The sequence below is a fragment of the Castanea sativa genome, chromosome 2, assembly GCF_040712315.1.
Source record: "Castanea sativa cultivar Marrone di Chiusa Pesio chromosome 2, ASM4071231v1".
Classification (NCBI taxonomy): domain Eukaryota; kingdom Viridiplantae; phylum Streptophyta; class Magnoliopsida; order Fagales; family Fagaceae; genus Castanea; species Castanea sativa.
In genome coordinates this window covers 15,216,219-15,237,165 of record NC_134014.1, presented here as the reverse complement: position 1 = coordinate 15,237,165, position 20,947 = coordinate 15,216,219, and the positions used below count along the sequence as shown (strand labels likewise).

The window sequence follows — 20,947 nt, the reverse complement described above, 5'->3', positions numbered from 1 at the left end:
AATTCACACTGCATATATACCATCAATTATTTGTTAATAATTCTAAGTTATCTTTTTATTAATAATAATACTAAGTTGTAAATTACTAATACTATCCCAATATCTCTAGCTAACCAAAATCAAGAATGAAATAACAATTCATGAACACAGTAATCTAATTCATGAACACAGTAATCAATTTGTAAAATTTTACCTGAGGCTGAGAGTGAGAAACAGAGTGGCTGAGAGTGAGAAACAGAGTAGCCGAGAGACACAGTGCAGCTGAGAGACAGAGAGCAGCTGAGAGACACAGAACAGGCAGTAACATCAACACTATAATTTTTAATTTCTTCTTGTACATTTTTTGGAATAAACCGAAAAAAAAAATCACTTCATAAAAATCCCTTTTTTCCAAATATATAATCTAATGCTAAATTATGTGGGATGGCAGATTCTGTACAGAATAGAATGCAATGCAACCTATTTTTTTCTACTTTTCAATTTCTTCATTATTATCCAAACAAATAACAATAATATCAAACTCATTCCCATCTCCATTAGTGTATACAAAATCATCATCATATATTAAATATCAAACAAATAAACACAAAATTAACTTAAATATTGGAATTATAGTTATTATATTATATATACTCCTATGAATCACAGATTTTTACACATTAAAAACCAAAAAAAAAAAAGCAAAAAATCGAACCAAAGCAAAAAAAAAAAAAAAAAAAACAGAACAAACCAGTTCCGAAGAGTAAGAAGCAGAGGCCAGACCGCCAGACTCCAGAGGCAGAGAGTGAGACGAAGAGAGAAGTGAGATGCAGAGAGAACAAAGAAGTGTGACGCAGAGAGAAGTCGAACAGAGAAGTGAGACGAAGAGAGAAGTGAGACTGTGAGACCGAGAGAGAAACGAAGAAGAAAAAGAGAGAAGAGAAAGAAAGAAGGGCTGCGGCAACAGAATAGGGAATTAGGGATTTTAGGGTTAGGTAGAATGACCAGATTGCCCTTTAAAAAAATTCAAAATTACAAAAAAAAAAAAAAAAAAAAATTTCGGTCCGGTATTCATGTACCGGCCGGTACGGCCGAAATTCGCCGGTACGGCCGGTACAAGGCCGGTACACCCGGTATCATACCCGGTACGGTATGGGGGATGTACCTGTACCGGCCGGTACGGTACGAAATCCTCCCCACTAATTGAAACCCTTAAATTTTAAAAGATATCCAAATTTGTCATCCATTATCTGACTCCTTTTTCCCTTTTCGAATAAGGAGTGAGACATAAAAAGTTTAGATAAGATAATTAATTTGAGTATTTTTCAAAGTTCATATTAATTTGATTTTTACCCAAAGTTTAGAGAATATTCCTACAATTTTTTCTTATAATTGACATGTCAAGCAAACCTAGTGCTTTTTTTTTATAATTATTTTATTTATAAATTTGATAGTTACAAGAGCAAAGAGAGATTTAAAAATCCTAAACTTTTATCTTAGAAACATCATAAAGTGCCGCTTGATCGAGTCTTAAACTACAAGGCTTTGGCCTCTAAGAAAATATTTACAGCCAAACTTAATGTAAGAATAAGATAAGTGATAACTTATAATAAACCTTGACAAGAACGTGCAATAGTCGGTCGCAACATGCTGAAAGCTGATCTTCGGCCGCTGAAGGCAATAGATTATAAATTTTGAAGTGGTATAAATGTACAATTGAAGCATATTAAGGTGCATTAAACAGTAACACCTTACAGATATATGCAGAGCTAGCTAGCTAGTTGACTTGGTATAAGTGTGTTTGAGTTTCAATTTGATAATTTTATACACACTTTCTCGATAATCATTGAGGGCTAAAAGAAGCTACCCCAACCGTGTCAAATTCAACCTTCTATTCTTACCTGGGGACGCCATGCATTAGTTTACTTTATACTTTATACAAAGAATCAAGTTTGCATTGGTTAGACTTGTTGAATATTCTCCTATTCTAATTGATAATTCTATCCTTGCTTATCCTTCCACGTTCTATGGTGATTATTATATAAGGCTTGGACAATATGTATTTTGTTGTGGACTAAAATGCAATTCATTTAAAAGGTTTAAAAAAATGGATCAAGGAAAATGTTCTTTTGGATATCTATTATTATATGCAATATAAATCTGCCTCAATAAAAGAAACAAAATATATAGTTGACCTTTTTCAATTTATATTAATATATTTAGTTGACCTTAATTAGTTGTGGTAGTTTTTTTTTTTTTTCCTTTCTCAAAAGCGGGCATGGGGGTTTAAATAAATTGGTTATGAATCAATAGGATTAAGGTTTGATTATATTTAAATAATGTGGATTGATGAAAGAAATGCATGTCACTACCATTTAGTTGATAGGTTAAGTGTGTTTTTCAATTTTTCCCTAATTTGCTAAAAAGTGGTTTAGGGTTGAACTCACAATATAAGTTGAGTTTTGTTGAATGAGATGCGTCAAGATATGATATTCATTCATTGTTATCTATAAAATACTATTGAACGATAGGCAGACGATGAAATATAGCTGTTATTAAATCTAGACAATGTTATATTATGTATGTAGAGGGGTAATTTTATAAACGATCGTGGAAGAAATAACCAACTTTAAATGAATTAAAGTTCAAGGATTAAAATTAATGACACAAAATAAATAAATATTAGGGATGAAATGATAATTTATCCTAACTTAAAGTGTGATTTGAATTTTAAGAAAGTTATTTTATTATTTAATCATAAATAAATAAGCCTACAGTAGAAGACAAAATGAATTTATTTATTTATTCTGTTAGTAAGATTGTACCACCAACACTCTATCGGCGCGTGCTTCAAGCTTGCTTTTCTAAAACTCCTTCAATTGGCAAGCTTACAATATACAAATGAATTAAAAATAAAATAAAAATAAAAACATGCAAATGCAAGAATAAATGGAAAAAGTGGAAAAAAAAAAAAAAAAAAAGGGAAGAAAACACAGACTGTTTCAGACAAATCCAAGCATAGTTGAAAGAAGAAATAGAGAGTGAAGATAGGATAATGGTAACACCTAATATGGCCGGTGTATTAATTTTTGCCACCCCATTTTTGCTTCGCTGGATAAATTTTAAAAAAAAAAATCTAATCAATGTGCCAACCCAAAACATATAGACCATTAAAAGTGGTAATAATAATGAATTAAAGAGACAGCTCAATCAGTTTAGCATTAAAAAAAAAAAAAAAGAGACGGCTCAATCACACACACACACATATATATATATATATATATATATATTTTTTTTTTGAGATAAATTTAATTATATATCCTTAACATTAAACTCTAAAAAAGTAATACAATATAATATAGTGGAAAAAAAGAAAAGAAAAAAGGAGGTCATCTTTTTGACGGAGTGACGCAAGTTAATTAGGTTGTGTCACATGATAATAAGGGAAAACCTGTTTTGACGACCCACCACAATCACATCCCATGTCCATTCTTCATAAGCAAAAGCACAACTTTCAAACACACATTTTTTTAAGATAAGCTATTGATTAGCCAAGATGAGAGGACACAGTCCAATATATATATATATAGGGAAATAGGAAGCTTCCACGTTTTCTTGTCCACGAAATCCACGTTATATTGTAATTTATGTCGAGGAAGAAAATACTTGGCCAAACCACACTTCTAGCTACCCCGGGTAGGGGCATGGAATCTCCATACAACATTTGGATTATACACACGTGACAAGATACTAACCATTGTGAGAATGTTTTGATAAGTCATAAGTGGAAAATTACTACCCATGATTGTATTAGGTATTCAATGGTATAAAATAGTTAACAACGTGAAGATAGTTTAAGGTAGGTTTGAAAAAACCTTAAAGGGTTGGCTTAGTGGTTCCTAATAAGGCCTTATGAGTCATGATATTCATAAGATTCTGAGTTTAAAACCTCTTACTAGCATCGTGGGGTCATTCTTATGAGCTTCCTCTTGGTGCATGTAGATGAGAGGATTGTATATTTCCGAAGGAACGGTTAAATACTTGAAGAGGTTTGGACACTCTTATTTGTCAACAAAAAAAAAAAAGATAGGTTAAAAAAACATTTACCTTGAAATTTGAAAACATTATGTTATATAGAAAAGCTAATTAGGGAAAAGAAAGATTTTGTTTATGGAAAATGAAGAGGATTTTTTTTTTAAAATGGGAATAAAGAAACTTTTAATAAAGAGGTTTATGTATATATTTTTAGGAACAATATTGATGTTACATAAATTTGTCCAGTCACCAATAAGACCTAGTGAGATAGGAAAATTGAGTCTATTTTGAAACAATTTATTTAGTTAAAATTGAAAACTTTTTGTTAAAAATAGAGAAAAAAAAAGTTAAATTTAATTTAATAATACAATAAAACTCATAAATGTATAAAAAATATAATAAAACTTATAAATAATACTAAAAAAAGAAGAAGCTAAAATCTCAAATAATCCCTTTCAGATAAGCACGTCTCAAACGCGTTCCAAGTACTAATATCCAGTTTAATTTTCAAATTGATAACCTGACAGAGGAGTGGGAGCTTGGTTGCTGTGCCACTGAGATGACAAAGTACTAGCTGGTACTTGTTATGTTGCTGAGGTGAAAATGTGAAATGTGTCGGTTGTGCTGTTATGTTAGTTACATTGCTGTCTGGTTTTAGTTACCGTAATAGATTGTATAACAGGATAGATAATTTTAATTGATACTCTTGATTTTAATTGGGGATATCAAAAATAATATGCTAGTTTCTTCTTCTTACGTTGTTAGCTCCCTTCTTTCTCTAGCATTCTAATCTTCTCTAGGAGGCCTAATTCTCTCAAAAAACTACCAAATCAGCCATTAGTAATTTAGTATAAGAACAAGCTGGTTCTTATCATAACCACTAAAAAAATAAAGTATCTCGCACAAGGATTTGGCTTACTTTTAATATTTTTTTAATTAGAAATCTCATTTTATTTTAAATACACAATGATAAGTGGTAGTAGGTTTTAATCTCCACATTTTATTTAATTAATAGATAATATGACAGTTTCTCATTAAAACAAAAGAAGATTTTAATTAAAAAAGTATTGGAAGTAATCCAAACCCCTCCCATAAAGAGATTATATAAGTATTTTACCTCCCTAAAAGGAAGGAGATTAAGATAAATGGCTACTAACGCTCTATTTGTTTCAGCAATGATATTTTCTAGAAAACGAGTCATTTTTCAAGAAGTATTTTCTATAAAATTATCTCATTTTCTAATGTTTGGTAGCAACTTTAAATGACTTGAAAAACAACCTCCTAACTTCCCTTATTTAGCTTACTTTGAGATATAGTTGTTTTCCAAAAAAATTTAATGGAAAACAATCTTTAAAAATACCATACTTTTTATATTGACCAAAGATAGTTTTCCTTTGACTCATCTTTTTTTATGCTACCAAACACTAGAAAATATGGAAAACTTTCTTTACACAAAGTTTTCCATCGAAACAAACAGAGCGTAAGGGCAAAATATCAGCAAGGTAAAAACCCATGAAGCCCAAAAATAGACAATCCTACCATATTTTCTAGGTATGAGAAACTTCTAATCTACATTTACTAAAGATTGAGAATTTTGGTGCCTAATTTTAGCGTTGGAGGATCCTAGGGCCGACACCACACCAGTGGCACGTAGATCTTCTGGACCTTTCTTTTTTATTTTGCGATGCATTACCAAGTTGAGTTTGTCTAAATCCCCTTGACCTTGCATCAGCTAATCCTTCAAATATGCTTTGATTTAATGATCTACTGATTGTATAAGAGTAATAAGAGGAAAACAAATAGTGCATTAGGTCATAAACTTATCTAGTTTTAGAAACATAATATCTTACCATTTGGTTTAATGAGCTATGTATGGTATAATAGTAATAAGAGAGGAAAAAATGATGCATTAGTCATTTACATTAATATAGCACTTAAAAAAAATCTAAAGTGGTAATTACCAATAATAACTAGTTAAATTTTATAACAAACTTTGGGAGCAAACTTGGTTGTAAGTTGTAACCTAAGGTTATAACTCTACTCAATATTTTTTTTATTAGATGTGAATTTTGACAAATCCACCATTAGATTATATTTTTTTCTTATATCTTTCATACTTTCAAAATTTTCAAAAGACCAAAAATCAATAGTCATGTTATCAATCAAATATTTAAATTTCAAATTTTTTGTAATATAAAATTATGCATAAAAAATAAGTTTATGGATCGAATATTAAATAAAATCCAATTGAGACAAACTTTAACATGTGTGTTGAGAACACAATAAACATGCAATCTAGCAGTTAAAATTTTAAAATATGCATTTATATTAATTTTTTTAGTGAAAATTATAACATTCAACAACAACCAATTAAGTTTGTAGCTAAAGTTTGTTCTCATTTTTTCACAAAAGAAATAAAAGGGGAAGGGGGATTTTCAAACACCAAAGGGCCACGGCTCTTCTATGGATTATATAATCAAAACCAAAGTCTAAATAAGGTTTTTTTTTATATAAATAATTTAGTAAGCATATATATGTATATATATATATATATATATATATATATATATACACTTAAATTGAACTTAATACTTATAAGATTTTTCAAAAAAAAAATTATATTTGAGTTTGCTCTATATAATAATCAAATCTAACCTAAGGTTGAATTTGATTAGTCTGCTAAATAAACAAAAACTTTTCTTTTATAGTATTTTTATACAGAACCCAACCTTGATTGATTCATGGATGATGCGTGTATAAAGACAACATTTTTGTGTGTTTATTCCTAGCTATAGCTAGCTTATGTGGATCCCATGCAATATATACACAATTTACAAATACAAATACTATTTTCTTCTGGAATTATCCATGCAATGACCAGTTGTACATCTTTGAAACAAGTGGTTGGATACTAATTACAAGTGGATGAATATTAAACCGTGTTACAGTAATCGAAACAACCCGTGTGAACTGCGCGAGATAAAATGATTATGCAGACAACATGTGTGACCAGTGTCGTACCAAAAAGCTAGAATGGTTTTTTTCACTTTCTTCTGGGTCAGTGACGTACGGTTAGATGCCAAAAGATCATGAATTGAATTCTTTGATTTTTCAGCATTCCGTGTAGGATATTATTTCCTGTTACCTATTTTACTTGTTTACTATTTATATTAAAAAGAAAAAAAAAATTAATTAGGATTGAGAGAGAGAGAGAGAGGGAATAAAAAAACACTACTATTATATTTGTATATATATCCAATTGGGATTGAGATTTGAGAGTCAGAAAGATAAGGAGAGCAGCAAAGGCTGTGCGGCTGCGTTTGGATTCTTTATAATAATTGAATAAAGAACTGAACACAGACAACAACAACCAGTTAAACGTTCTTCATTAACTTCGACTCCTTCTATTCTCAAACTCACAGTATAACCGATTGATCAAATATATATTTGTTTTAACCGTTTCCACTTTCCACAGCCATATTTATTAGTATATTATAAATAAGCCAGAGAAGCATACCCTCGCATATTTGTTTATTTTCATTTTGTAGACTTTGTAGAATCACTCACCCATATATATATATATATATATAACGAAGGAAGAATCAAAAGAAGGTGATCGACTTTGACACACACACACAGAAACTCAGAGAGATTGTGGGATTTGTTATATGGTGAGCAAGAAGGAGTTGGGGTTGGAGAAGAAGGGAATGCAACTAGGCAAGTACGAGCTGGGAAGGACTCTAGGAGAAGGCAATTTTGGAAAGGTCAAATTTGCTAGGAACATTGAAACTGGTCAATGTTTTGCCGTTAAAATCCTCGAGAAGAACAAAATCATTCAACTCAAGATCTCCGATCAGGTTCTTTACTGTTCTTTTCTTCATTAATGGAATAATGGGTATTCCTCAAATTTCAAAATTTTATTGATTTTATACCATATTCGATCCCTTCTATTCTTTTTTGTGAGATAGGCAATTGGGCATGCAGTACAAGTCCAAATTCTCTTTCCAAACCATAGTTTGTGCCTTTGTTGTGGTCCTTAAATAATTGGGTTCCATTGAGTTTTGGTTGTCCTTTTAGATGTCTTTCTTTCTTTCTTTCTGGGATCCATTTTCAAAATGATCATGTACAAAGTTCGTTCATTCATTCATTCATTCCTTCACTCCCAGAATTAGTTCTGAAACTTTTGTTTCGAACTTTTTACCCAAATGTTTAAATGTTGTTGCAGATAAAGAGGGAAATTGTCACCTTGAAAGTTCTCAAACATCCTAACGTTGTCAGATTACACGAGGTACAATACAATCCCTTTTTTTTTTTTTTTTCTCTTCTTGAAGATTATATTTTCATGATTTCATCCAGAAACAAAAAATGAAAAAAAAAAATAGATATTGTTATATTGTACCATCAATCTCGGGGGGGCAAATATAGCGTTCTTCCTGATTTTAATTTTTAAATGTTTGTTTTAGCAATCTAAACTGACTAATTTTTTATTCGCTATCCCTGAAATTTTGCATCCTTCCTTAATTATTTATAGCCCAAACAGTAACACCCAGAGAATAGATAAACAGTAATTTTTTTAAAGTCTCAACCAACAAATTTCAGGACACTGTTATTTTTATCTCGAACCTTTTTTTGCACATCCCTACGTACATTTGTCTTTTACCTCTTTTTTTTTTTTTTGATGGGTTTGTCTTTTACCTCTTTAGTGAGTCCAACTTGCACATGAACATAACCATTTTCGTTGGCAGTGACGAAGTTGTTATATATGAATGACTAGCCAATTGTCAAGAGATATATCATGATATATACATTATTCTATCAATCATTATGTCATGCCTATTATATATATTTTCTCTTTTATAAGTATAATATATAAGTCTCACAAGATTATAATATATATATATATATATATATATATTGTCACGAGGAAAATGCATATGTCCAATATATAAAACAAAATTTTAGCAACACATAAAAATAAAGATAAAAAATTTAAAAAAAAAACATAATTTTTGTCACAATTGTCCCTGTTGCAATTTAGAGCAATACTAAAACAACTATAAAAAAATTTACACAATTTTTATAGCAAGTTATGCGTGGCAAAAATGTGAACCCAAATAGATGATCACATTTTTACTACTTATAACTTGTTACATGACAAGTTATAAAAATTATATAAAATTTTATGGTTTTGTCATTTTTTTTTAATGTGAAAAATGGTTGGTTTTTTATTTATTTATAGGAAAATGGTTGGTTTTTGTAAAAATGACAATCACAGTCTAATACTAATACATGAGATGTGATAAGATAGCCGGTTTTTTATGTGGAAAAAAGAAAAAGAAAAAAGAGAAGATTAGCGGATGGGACAATACATCATCCAATAATTTTTTATGAAGTTTGATTGCATGATGGGTCACATGAAAGCCTGATACAACCCTGATCGTCTGGCCACAGACTGATCTGAAATCTGAGCCCGTAAGCAAAGTCATATTGATGAACGGTATGGATAGTCTACCAAGTCATTGTCCACTAATGCGAAATGACCTGAACTAGACCAAGTGAACCTACCCACCTCGACCAAGACACATGTATTAATCGTTTTACATGTGGGTGCTCTTGTCGGTGGACCAGGTTGGTATGATTACTCAAAACAAAAAAAAACACCCACTTACCCACTTTCCAAACCAACTTAAGATTGGCCCATGATGTGTCTTACCTTTTGTTTGAATTTGATGGATAAGATTAGTACCCAAATTGGTGTTTGACGTGTCGTCCAATGAAATTTGTTGCAATTGAATGATATATTTGAGATTCAAATTCTGTTCACACTACAATTAATTAATACTATAATCAATTAATGTGTTGAGTGTGATAATGAGTGGATGCCGAAATTTCATTCGTACCTATAAAAAAAATAGTAATAAAAGTTTTTATGTTTATTTGAGAAACACAATAAAAGTTGGTGTTGATGTATGTTGCATATGTTGAGTTGGTAACAAATTGTATTGCCCATGTTAAGTTGTTAACTAAATTATATTTTGCTTGAACCAATAAAGCCTAACATAGTATTTTTTATTTTGGAATCATTTCTAGTCACGTTCAGAGCCATTTATATGAACTTGCTTAATGCTTCACCTTTTGCTGGACTTGCTTGGCATATCATGAATAAAATCGAACCTAATCTAAATACAGCCACATGCTTTGCCTTGTATATGCTATTTGAGGAACATAAAATTGATTAGTTTAGAAAGAATATTTGGACCACAATGTGTAGTAAGTTTCCTGTTGACTATTCCTTTCACTTATGCTATGTATAGATTTCTTGGTGATCACGTTATAGAGCTGATACCCAGCCATTTGGCACCAACAACTAATCATATAGAGTTAGCCCATGAATAATAAATTTACAACCTTTAAATCTCTGTCATAGTACTTTATGCAATACACCTATATTCCCATCATTATATTAATCAAGTACCTTGTAAATTATGTTATCCTACTTATGCATTATCACAACAACTATGCAGGTGTTGGCAAGCAAAACCAAGATTTACATGGTCTTAGAATATGTGAAAGGAGGGGAACTGTTTGACAGAATTGTAAGTATATTTAGCCATGCTCTGTATTGAAAGTTTATCTTTGGGCAAAACATCACTTTGGGTCCTTCAAATTTGCTCCATTTTCTAATTTAGTTATTGGATTTCAAAAATAGCAGTCATATACTTAAAGTTTAGACGATACAATTTGGTCCACATCTTAATTTTTGTACACTAATGTGTGTTGTGTGATACAGGGAGCATTATGACCAAATAATTTCAAATTTAGAAACAAAATCTCAAATGAATTTGGTTTTGATGCTCCCAGCATCATTGTGATTGTGTATGTTTATAATAATAAATAAATAAATAAAAAAGGTTTATGTGGCCAAAAATAATTACATTCTAGTAGTCTAGGTTGATTAAAAATGCCAAGCAACCACCATGATGACTCACTATTACCACATTGAATTTATGTGAAATTTAATAAGAAAAAAAATCACTCTTTGAACTTGAATTTGCTAAATAATTTTCATTTCCATATATGGCGATAAGAAAATGTTGGAAAATTTGAGGATGTAAGAAGAAAAAGATGTATTCGTTTTACAACATTTGAAACTTACTTATAAAAAAAAACATTTGAAACTTTTAAAGATCAAACTGGAAAGTAAGGGAAACTTTATTGATCAAATTGGAACATGGAGTTAGAATTTGATTGCTAATTTTGAAAATCTAGGGAACAAATTGGAAAATGGACTAAACTTTCATTCTTTTCTTTTTACTAAAATTCTGTATTCACTTTTATGTGTACCTAGATGCAAAATTTTGGTTTAGCATTACTAAACTAGTCATGTATTACACAGGCTTCCAAGGGGAAGCTTAAAGAAGACGAAGGTAGGAAGCTCTTTCAACAGTTAATTGATGGAGTAAGCTATTGCCACACTAAAGGCGTTTTTCACAGAGATCTCAAGGTTATTTCAAAACTTTTTCTTGATACCAAGAAGCCTAAACAATGTACATTCTTTTGTTGCCAGATGATCACACTTTCCTGCTTGTAATACTAATACAATTTTTGCACTTCTTAATTGCAGCTCGAGAATGTTCTAGTTGATGCTAAAGGGAACATAAAGATATCTGATTTTGGCCTGAGTGCCTTACCTCAGCATTTTAGGGTACAAAACTACTCTAAACTTAGCTTTCATGACAAACTTTTGAGTAATTCTAGAGAGAACTTAACAACTGTATGTTGTGATTGGAGCAACGTCACTTTCATGTGGGTCCATCATTGATACTACTTTTATTATACACCAACCACAACAAGCCATATTAGCAATAGTATAAAAAGTTGTAAAAAAATATCGTGTTTTTAAACGCGTTGCAAACTTTTTTGTCCGGTCATTAATCACTATGTTTGTTTTTATCTGAAAATACCAGGATGACGGCTTACTGCACACAACCTGTGGAAGTCCCAACTATGTTGCTCCTGAGATTCTTGCTAACAGAGGGTATGACGGTGCCACCTCAGATGTATGGTCCTGTGGTGTTATCTTGTATGTAATTCTCACAGGATATCTTCCTTTTGATGATAGAAATCTTGCAGTTCTCTATCAAAAGGTATGGAGAATTTGTCTTTGATCTATTGGGATCCCCCTTTTATATGGTCCTATGGCTAAATGTTCTATTAAAATCTCATTAACTCGGATTTTTACACATTTATCCCTTTTGAGGGATTTCAGATAGTCAAGGGGGATGCTCAGATACCAAAATGGTTGTCACAAGGCGCCCATAACATGATAAAGAGAATTCTTGATCCAAATCCTGTTAGCCGGATAACAATGGCAGGTATCAAAGCAGATGAGTGGTTTAAGCAGGACTATACTCCTGCAAATCCCGATGATGAAGAAGAAGATATATACATCGATGATGAAGCATTCTCGATACATGAAGTGGTATGAGCTTGGAAATTCTTATACCTTTGTGCACCCCCTTTGGGTGTATCTTGATCCTTAACTATTTATTCTTGTAATATAGCCATCTGAAGCAGAGAAGAGTCCATGCTCGCCCACTCTCATCAATGCCTTCCAGTTGATTGGAATGTCTTCCTGCTTAGACCTCTCTGGCTTCTTTGAGAAAGAGGTGGGAATGAAAGCCAAAAGGCAGCAGTTAATTTTAAAAGTCCATATCTTTGATTCATTAAATCAATATTATTACTGTAATAGACAAGTAGCTCAGAAATTCTGACTACCTTGTATGCACATTCTTGTGTTAATTTAGGATGTCTCTGAGAGGAAGATCAGATTTACATCCAATCACTCTGCTAAGGATTTACTCGAGAAGATTGAGGATACTGTTACAGAGATGGGATTTCGTGTTTTGAAGAAAAATGGAAGGGTAAGGTTTCTTGCTACTATTTCAAAGACTCTTTTCTCTTGATCATGGAGGACAGCATCATTGTACCCTCATTGTCTTGTCATGTGCTAGAAATAGCATATGGGAGCTCTAAATGTCAATGCCAGAATTGGCTAGCTATTTCTGAAATACAATGTTTATAATGATGCCTGATTGTTCTGTCCACCTTTCACTTCTTCTAGTTAAAAGTGGTGCAAGAGCACAATAAGGGGCAGAAAAGCTTGGGTAGTCTTTCAGTAGCAGCAGAGGTGAGTGATTGTAAAACTTGAATGATTTTGTTCTTGAAGAAACAAATGTATACTTGCATGGCATTCTAATCCATTTATAATATATAGTTGCCAATTGTCTCACCATTTTCTGTGTAACTGTGTCAGGTTTTTGAGATTAGTTCATCCTTATTTGTAGTTGAATTAAGAAAAGCGTATGGAGATTCTTCAGTTTATAGACAGGTACTCTCTCTCTCTCTCTCTCTCTCTCTCTCTCTCTCTCTCTCTCATACAGGCACACATTTCCTTAGTTAATTCTTATGTTTGATATTGCAGCTGTGTAAAAAGCTAGCAAATGATTTAGGAGTTCAGCCTAGCCAAGAGCTGTTGACCACAGGAGTGTGAAGTGTGAATAACGTTGTTTGTTGGCTCAGGCAACATTACAAGCCTTGTGTATTGTACTTCGAATCTAGAAAAATGTAGTTTGTGATTTTTTTTGTTCTCTATTACATCATAAGTGAGTAGATATGTCAGTGTATTACAAATAGCACGGTAATATTCAAGTTGTATAGGTGGGTAGAACCAATAATGTTGGAAGCCATACATGATGTTGGCAGTGTAAAAGTAAAACACCAATTTTTATAATATTCTTTTGTTTGTTTATAGTCGTGTTTCCAAATGGATTTTACTCGGAATTTTTGGTTCTAAAAGAATCTCTCAGTTTAACTTCAAATAATTCTGTCTCTAAGATGATCTAGCATTTGAGTTTGACTCATATTCTTGGTTTCATGGAGCCTGCATGCAAGCCGAAGCAACATATTCTCCATTCGCTAATGGCCTAAAAATGGCAATGGGTTTGGTTTAGGATGGAAAAAGAATTTCCAAGCACAAACCTTCTAAAAACTAGTGCAAATCCTAGAAAGCACGAGTGCGGCTCCAGGGCCGCCACACCCGCACCCGACGCGCACCGATGTGGCATGTAGTGGTCAATGCCACTAACTACGCATTCATGTCGCATCACTTTTTTTTTCCTGTTTATGGATTCGTGCTAATTCAAGCCAAATTTGTGCCAAACTGAGCCGATTCGCGCTGATTCAAGCCAAATCGAATTGTATCGACTGACTGCCGAAACTAGCCAAAACAAGTTGAAAATGGCTGAATCAAGGCGAAATTGACTTTGAATAATGTCGAAATTCTAGTAAAAAAAAAATTATGCAAAACTCACTGTTTTGAACTTTGAGCTCTTTGCTTACTGCCTCTCTCATTATCTCACTCTCTATCTCCCCTCTCACTCCCTAACCCATGGCCACTCAGAAGTCAGAATCTCTTGTTTGCCTCACTGCCCAAGCTCACTCTTCATCTCTCAGTCTCAATCTCTTCATCATGGAATGTTTTAGTTTCAAACTTGTGGGTTGTATTCTAATTAATGAACATCATGTTTTAGTTATTATCTACTATTGCTCTTAAATTAGTATATATTTATATAATGTGAAAATGTATGCTTAGCAATATATAAAAAATATAAAAAATAATTTTTTAATCGTCACACCCGCACCTTACTTTTTCAAAAATTGCCGAGTCTTACATCTCACCCGTACCTATATCTGCACCCATGCTTCATACTGCATATCAAACCGTATGGAATCCTATTAAATTTTAGGAGTTTCATCCCGAACAAATCTATATTTGAAAAACCCAAACCAGCCAATTTATCTTAACATGAGTTGGGCCAAATTAGATCTGTTAACCTAAAATTGAACATCTAAAATATCTAAAATACTATTTATCTGAATTTTAAATTTTTTAAAATTGTTTTAAATACACAATAGGACACAATAGGATCATGTTTGGTTTAGTTGCATCAGAAAACTCACTAAAACCCAACCCATTTTGGCCATCTTTACAGTTGCATTTGCCCATATAATCATTCACCTTCATTTCACTTATAAGTTTAAAGAACTTTTTTTTTTCTTTGGGTGATAATGTAAGGAATCTTTCTAAAGAAAAGCATTTTTCTAATTGTAAGTTGTAACTATGTTCTCCTCCAATTGAGATTTTTTCTCCCTTTGTAGAATTTGATTGAATTTGTATTTTAGAGCTATGGCTTAACAAATGTTGGTCCTGCTGCTTTTAAGATGTGACTTATTATCATTTATGATGAGGAAAGTTGGCTTTTATTTGACCTATAAGGCTATTAGTATAGCAGGTTCTATCATTACACCTGGAACAATCTTATGTTACATGAGAATTTCATTATGTACAATATACAAACAATATATTCACATTGAATATGGTACATACACAACCTTCAAAGCATAAAATTTGCAAGGCAGCCTTCAGCAAGATGCAGGCAAGTCTAATTTGCAAGCCGGTTGCCAAGCTCTTTGCTAACTATATACCTGAATTAACCCACTGTTGTCTGCCATTTGGAGCTTTTCATTCAACTTGATCTTGTATTCATCATCTTTGTCCTCTAAATTACGCATAAGTTCAACCTGCCAAAACAAGGATGAAAATAATAAATAGACAGAGAGAAAGTCAACCAATCCGGACAGTGTTAAGATATATCGAGACAAAGTCAAGCAACTTCACATATTATTTTCAACTGCAATTCAGGCCAAAACAAAAATGAAATATCTGAAATTCCGGGAAGTTAATACAAAAAGAAGACAAGGAAAAGTAAACACCCAAAATCATAGAATGTAAAACAAGTAAATGAAGGATCCTGCCACAATCAACATCTTTTGCAATTAATGTGTATGACAAAGACCCAACTTTCAAAGCTTAAGAAAAATAATAGATGACTTTATCATCAAGCATGTCCACCATTTGCAATTTGGTAACAGAGTGTTATCATCATATCCTGACCTTATGTTAACATCTCTTCACTCTCAAAAGTCTCACCCTAAACGCGGTGTTTCAGGATAAATACAATAACGATTATTTTAACAAGCATCTAAATGCAGTGTTATCAATGAGTAGAGAGAGTAGAACAAGGAAAACGAGGGGGGGGGGGGGGGGGGGGGAAGAGGGGGAGGAGGTATTTCTTGTGATGTAGGCTTCATGGTTACTAGAATAATAACAGATATCAGCATTCACCTGTTTTTGAAACAAATCAAATTCATCAGAACTCAGAGAACCATCACTATTTGAATCAAGAAGCTGCATCATCTCGCAGGCATCTTCGCCTGGGGCACCAAGCTCTTCCATCACTTCCATAAGTTCCTCAATGCTGATCCGACCATCTCCATTCTTGTCAAGAAGGCGGAATACATGATTTCTGTGGTCAATCTCAATGCCTTTATGATTTGTGGATGGAAAATCTTTAAGGCGCAATTCTGCAAATTCAGCTGCAGCCATCATTATCGCCTTGAGCCGCCTAGCCTGAGCATCAAGAAATGACTAAATCAATTTCCTCTTACATGGCGGATGAAGAAAATTTACATAAAGTAATTCTGAGTTAGAATCTTCATTCACTTGACTAATATAGAAAGTTTGTATTGCTAAGAGCATAAATGCTCATAAAGTAAGTCAATCCCAGCTTTCCCTTCTCCCTACTTCCCATGTATTGAATAGAGTGTAGAATTCTATGGGGAAACTAATTCACAAAACAGGTGAAATGAATAAGGACTCTAAAGAAAATCAAGAGGAACAACAAGCAGGAGATCTGACTAGTGTTAACCTAGTTCCAAGAAGAAGGTACTAGAACCTCAACGAGAACAAGAAAATAAGTGGTTAAAGGATTGGACCAAATTCATGTCTTAGCTTCAGGTTGGGATCATGGTGGCTGGATTTACCTCCATGAACTCAGAATAAAGTGGTTAGGTTCATGCTTCCTATGCCTTTCACAGCTCCAAGGTGCCTAGTTTTTTAAGGATAGGACTGCTTCTTCCTCTTTTAATATGAATAATAATACTAGGAATTGCATCTCATATATGTTTAGATGGATGTACCTCACCATCATTTACAAGTATCACAGTCCAATTTACCACAGCCAAATAGTGGATTTTCCAATCTTTATAATCTTCTCTTAATTTGGGTGATGATGTGTATTATAAAATGGTTATAAAACAAAGAGTGGACTTCAATTGTATAACAAAAACTAACCTCTTCTGGATCAGTAAGACCACCTTTGTACAGTGAATGGGATGCTGTTCCACCGACTGCCAACATATCCATCTCTGTTGTCCGTATTTGTATCTCCATAAGCGGTCTAGTCCTGCAACTCTCACTCACATCAACTGTCATGTGTAAACTCCTATATCCATTAGCTTTTGGCTTGGCAATATAGTCTTTTGTCCGGTGAGGCATCTCTTTCCACAAAGACTGGATGATTTCACGTGTCCTGTAGCATGCTCTCTCACCCGCATCTGACATATCAACTCCAGATCTAGGCTTCAATATGACTCGCAATCCTAGAACATCATTAACCTCTTCTGGCTTCCGACCATCTCTCAAGAGCTTCTTCATTGTGCTATAACGACTTTTATGGCGACCTTTGACCGAGACATCATCCATCATTTCTGCTAACAAGGAATCCGTCTTTAAGGATACAAGCAGCTGTTCCCTGTATATATCAATTAGAGGCTTACTTCCTGTCTCGTGACTTTGTAACCATGTATCAAGATAAAGGTATGAATAAGGAAACAAGTATCTGAACGAGAGATCCTCTAGCTCCAATGATAAAAAGTTAGTTCCCACAGCATGAGCTAAAGGGGCATGTATCTTCATAACCTCAAGAGATATCATTTGCTGTTGATATCTTGGCAGGTAATCAAGATGCCTCATCGTATCTAGCTTGAGAGCCAAGTCTAGAATCACAGCCCTGATGTCATAGTATGTCAAGCAGAACTTTCTTAAAGCAACAGCACTTTCATCATCCAAATCTTCAACTTTTGAAGAGATATTCTTCACACGCAAGCTTTCATGCAATAGATGAGCAGTACCAGCACTTATCCGATCTCTCACTTGAAATATGGATACTGCACCAACCTCCAGAACTTCTCTCAATATGCCAGCCGCAATAACTTCTGCATCCATCTGCAATCATATCAACTGTGAACATTCTAAACAGATGAGAATAAAATGGCTTGGAATTCACCTAATAAAAGATAAGCCAGAGGCAATTTGGCAAGGGTAAATCATTGAATCAACCTAAAAGTAAGAAAGAAAAAAGAACAGACTAAAAACAGTTGACGACACTTTTTTGTGTGCTATATTAAATCCATGTACAAATTCAAGGGAAAAGTGTGAGACTTATGGCATGGAGGGTGAAAGAGAACTTTTTCTTCACCAATTTTGGGCTTTATGGGAAGTCTTGCAAATGGGCTACATGGGAAGTCTTGCAAATGGGCTACGAGTGTTTGCAAGCCATGAGCCCACATTAGGCGTGCCATACAAAAAGCTAAATGCACAGCAGCACAGGGAAGACATTTATACCTGCTGAATAAAAACTCATGCCAACTCCAAATCTGCAATTAATGTTGGCTTCATCAAATTAATGTTTCTTTTCCTGAACCCACAAGCTTAGTAGCTCTAAGAACTGTTGTTCATTTTGTAGCAACAAACCTAATTGAACTGGCTTAACCAAATTGCCTTGTTTAGCACAAAATAGAACCAGCTCGACCTCCTATAAACTTCACTGCCCTATGCACAGATTCTACTATTACCCACTCCACTGCTTAAAACAAATTCTTCCTTCTTTCTAAGGGATGTTTACAGCACCCCCAAGTTATCATAACAAGCAAAATATAGTATAAAGCAAGGGCATTAACACAAAATGTCGTATTTAGTACACAAGGCTCTCACTTTTGCAAGGTCTAGGAGAGGTAATTGGCAGGCAATGAACACACCTCCACCAAAAATTTCGGTCTTCACTAATCTCTGATAAGAAAACTCTGTTTCTTACATTCAGCAGAATCAGAATTAAGTCTTCCTCACATTTAGCAGAACAAGTAGAATGTCTTATTTCCCCTTCTCACCTAAGAAATTTCTTTTCTCATTTATTGACTATTAAGGTGAAGGGCAAAACTTAGGTATAATTCTATAGATGAAGTACATTAGGTTCCCCAATTAAATTCAAATGCATTTTTGCATTGACCAATAAAGCATAAACAATGTTATCTTTTCCAAGGATGATTAAATATAATGCAGCCATGTTATCTCTTCGAAGAATAATCTATCTTCATTATTCTCCACTTTCCTCACCCATTACATTTTTTTATTGCCCAAGAGAAAACACAATGATAGCAAAGACCCAAATCTAACAGTTGACTTATCTAAATGTGACGTGTGTCCAGGCAACAAAAAGGCCCCAACAAAAACCAAGCTCTAACATTTTCCTAAAAATTAGTTTTTGATTGAAGTACACACCAAAACATTTAATTCAGTTAATAGAGAACTTAAAATGTTGAAGCAATTTGGATGTAATCACTTGCAACTATTGTTAAACTGTTATTCTAAATTTTAACACTCAGCTTCACGAAATGGCTAAATTTGGGCTAACAAGTGGGATTTAGAGACAGGGTTCAAACCCAGTACCAGGTACAGCATGATAAATTTAAATTAAAATTTATCCCAACTTTTGCTTCATTTCTTATACCTTAGCTAACTAGCTTTCTTAATGTTTAACATAGATCTAATGCTAAAACAAAAATCATAAACTTTTGAAACATATAATGTTGAAGTAATTAACAATTAGCAAAATGGGCAAGTGTACCTGAAGGTCAGCAAGAAGAAGAGCTAAAGACAGAGCCTTGGAGAGAGAAGAGCGGCCATCAGGAGCGAGAGGCAAGGTGTGGAAGATTGGGAGAGAGAGCTTGAGAGACTTGAACAGTATGTTAGAGGAGCTGCTCGACTGTACTTTCTTTGTCCTCTCCGTCAGCTCGTTGAAAGCTCCGACTAGCTCCACCACCATCTTACCTCCGGTCTGCTCCACCAGCGCCGTCGCAGCCGCTACCTCTGCTCTCACCAACCACCCACTACGGCGGCTGCTACGCCGTCGACCACCAGGACCAGTCACTCTTGGATTAATCCGAGTGAATATGCGGGTGCGAGTGTGATGATTTGGTAAAGGTATTATCTTGGAGGTTGGGTCTTGCGAGCAGAAGAGCTCCATTGATAACGGCAAGTCAGCTACAACAATAACAACGTCCACCACTCACTCACACTTTACGCTCTCTCCAATCACGTGTTCCCTTCTTTTATATGTGCAAGCTATGATCATTCGTAATAAATATCTACTTTTTTTTCTTTTTTTTTAACAAATTAAAATCATGTAAAATTCCACTTTAATCGATAATATTCATCCACAATTTTACAACACCACCTAATTTAACTGTCATTTGACAAAAGCCTTAATTAGTACTCTCCATTCACAAAGCGCATAATTTAAAAGAGAATATTTCGAGTTATAAAATTAATAGCATATTATAACTATTTCAAAAAAAATAATGAAAAAAAAGTACCACCTTATACATGGATTGTTGAAACAAACTAATTGCAAATTTTGATTGCCCAAATGTAAGGTGTTAGGCAAATTTGAGATTGTTGTAAATTTTTGTTGTGACCGGTGACTCCGTCATAATCTTCATTCTTTCTCGATCTTATTCTTAAGAGTATAATATTTATTTGAAAAAAATTAACTTTTTTTTTTTTGGCATAAACTAAACCCAATACCTTTTGCCAAATAAATAGACAATTGGTTGGATAGCTACAAATGTACAACTTTTTTTTCTTTTTTCGTGTATTCTTTATTGTATATCATTAATTTGAGTAAGAATGTTA

At 33.5% G+C, this 20,947-nt stretch overlaps 2 protein-coding genes across 2 annotated transcripts; one reads left to right on the top strand and one right to left on the bottom strand.

Moving 5' to 3' along the window:
• The first annotated feature begins 7,376 nt into the window (after positions 1–7,376).
• On the top strand, positions 7,377–13,827 carry LOC142626181 (CBL-interacting serine/threonine-protein kinase 1). The gene is made up of 12 exons (XM_075799977.1): positions 7,377–7,871; positions 8,240–8,302; positions 10,539–10,610; positions 11,411–11,518; positions 11,639–11,719; positions 11,982–12,161; positions 12,284–12,496; positions 12,579–12,683; positions 12,822–12,938; positions 13,139–13,204; positions 13,331–13,405; positions 13,499–13,827. Exons 1-12 carry the CDS (start codon positions 7,683–7,685, stop codon positions 13,565–13,567), a joined length of 1,338 nt encoding a protein of 445 aa, XP_075656092.1. The 5' UTR covers positions 7,377–7,682; the 3' UTR covers positions 13,568–13,827.
• Positions 13,828–15,377: 1,550 nt separating this feature from the next.
• LOC142623256 (putative GTP diphosphokinase CRSH, chloroplastic) lies at positions 15,378–20,363 on the bottom strand. The gene is given in 5 exon segments (XM_075796649.1): positions 15,378–15,554; positions 15,556–15,657; positions 16,262–16,546; positions 17,270–18,202; positions 19,881–20,363. Coding segments are annotated over 5 exon segments (1,755 nt in total). The 5' UTR covers positions 20,280–20,363; the 3' UTR covers positions 15,378–15,518.
• Between the last annotated feature and the right edge of the window lie 584 nt (positions 20,364–20,947).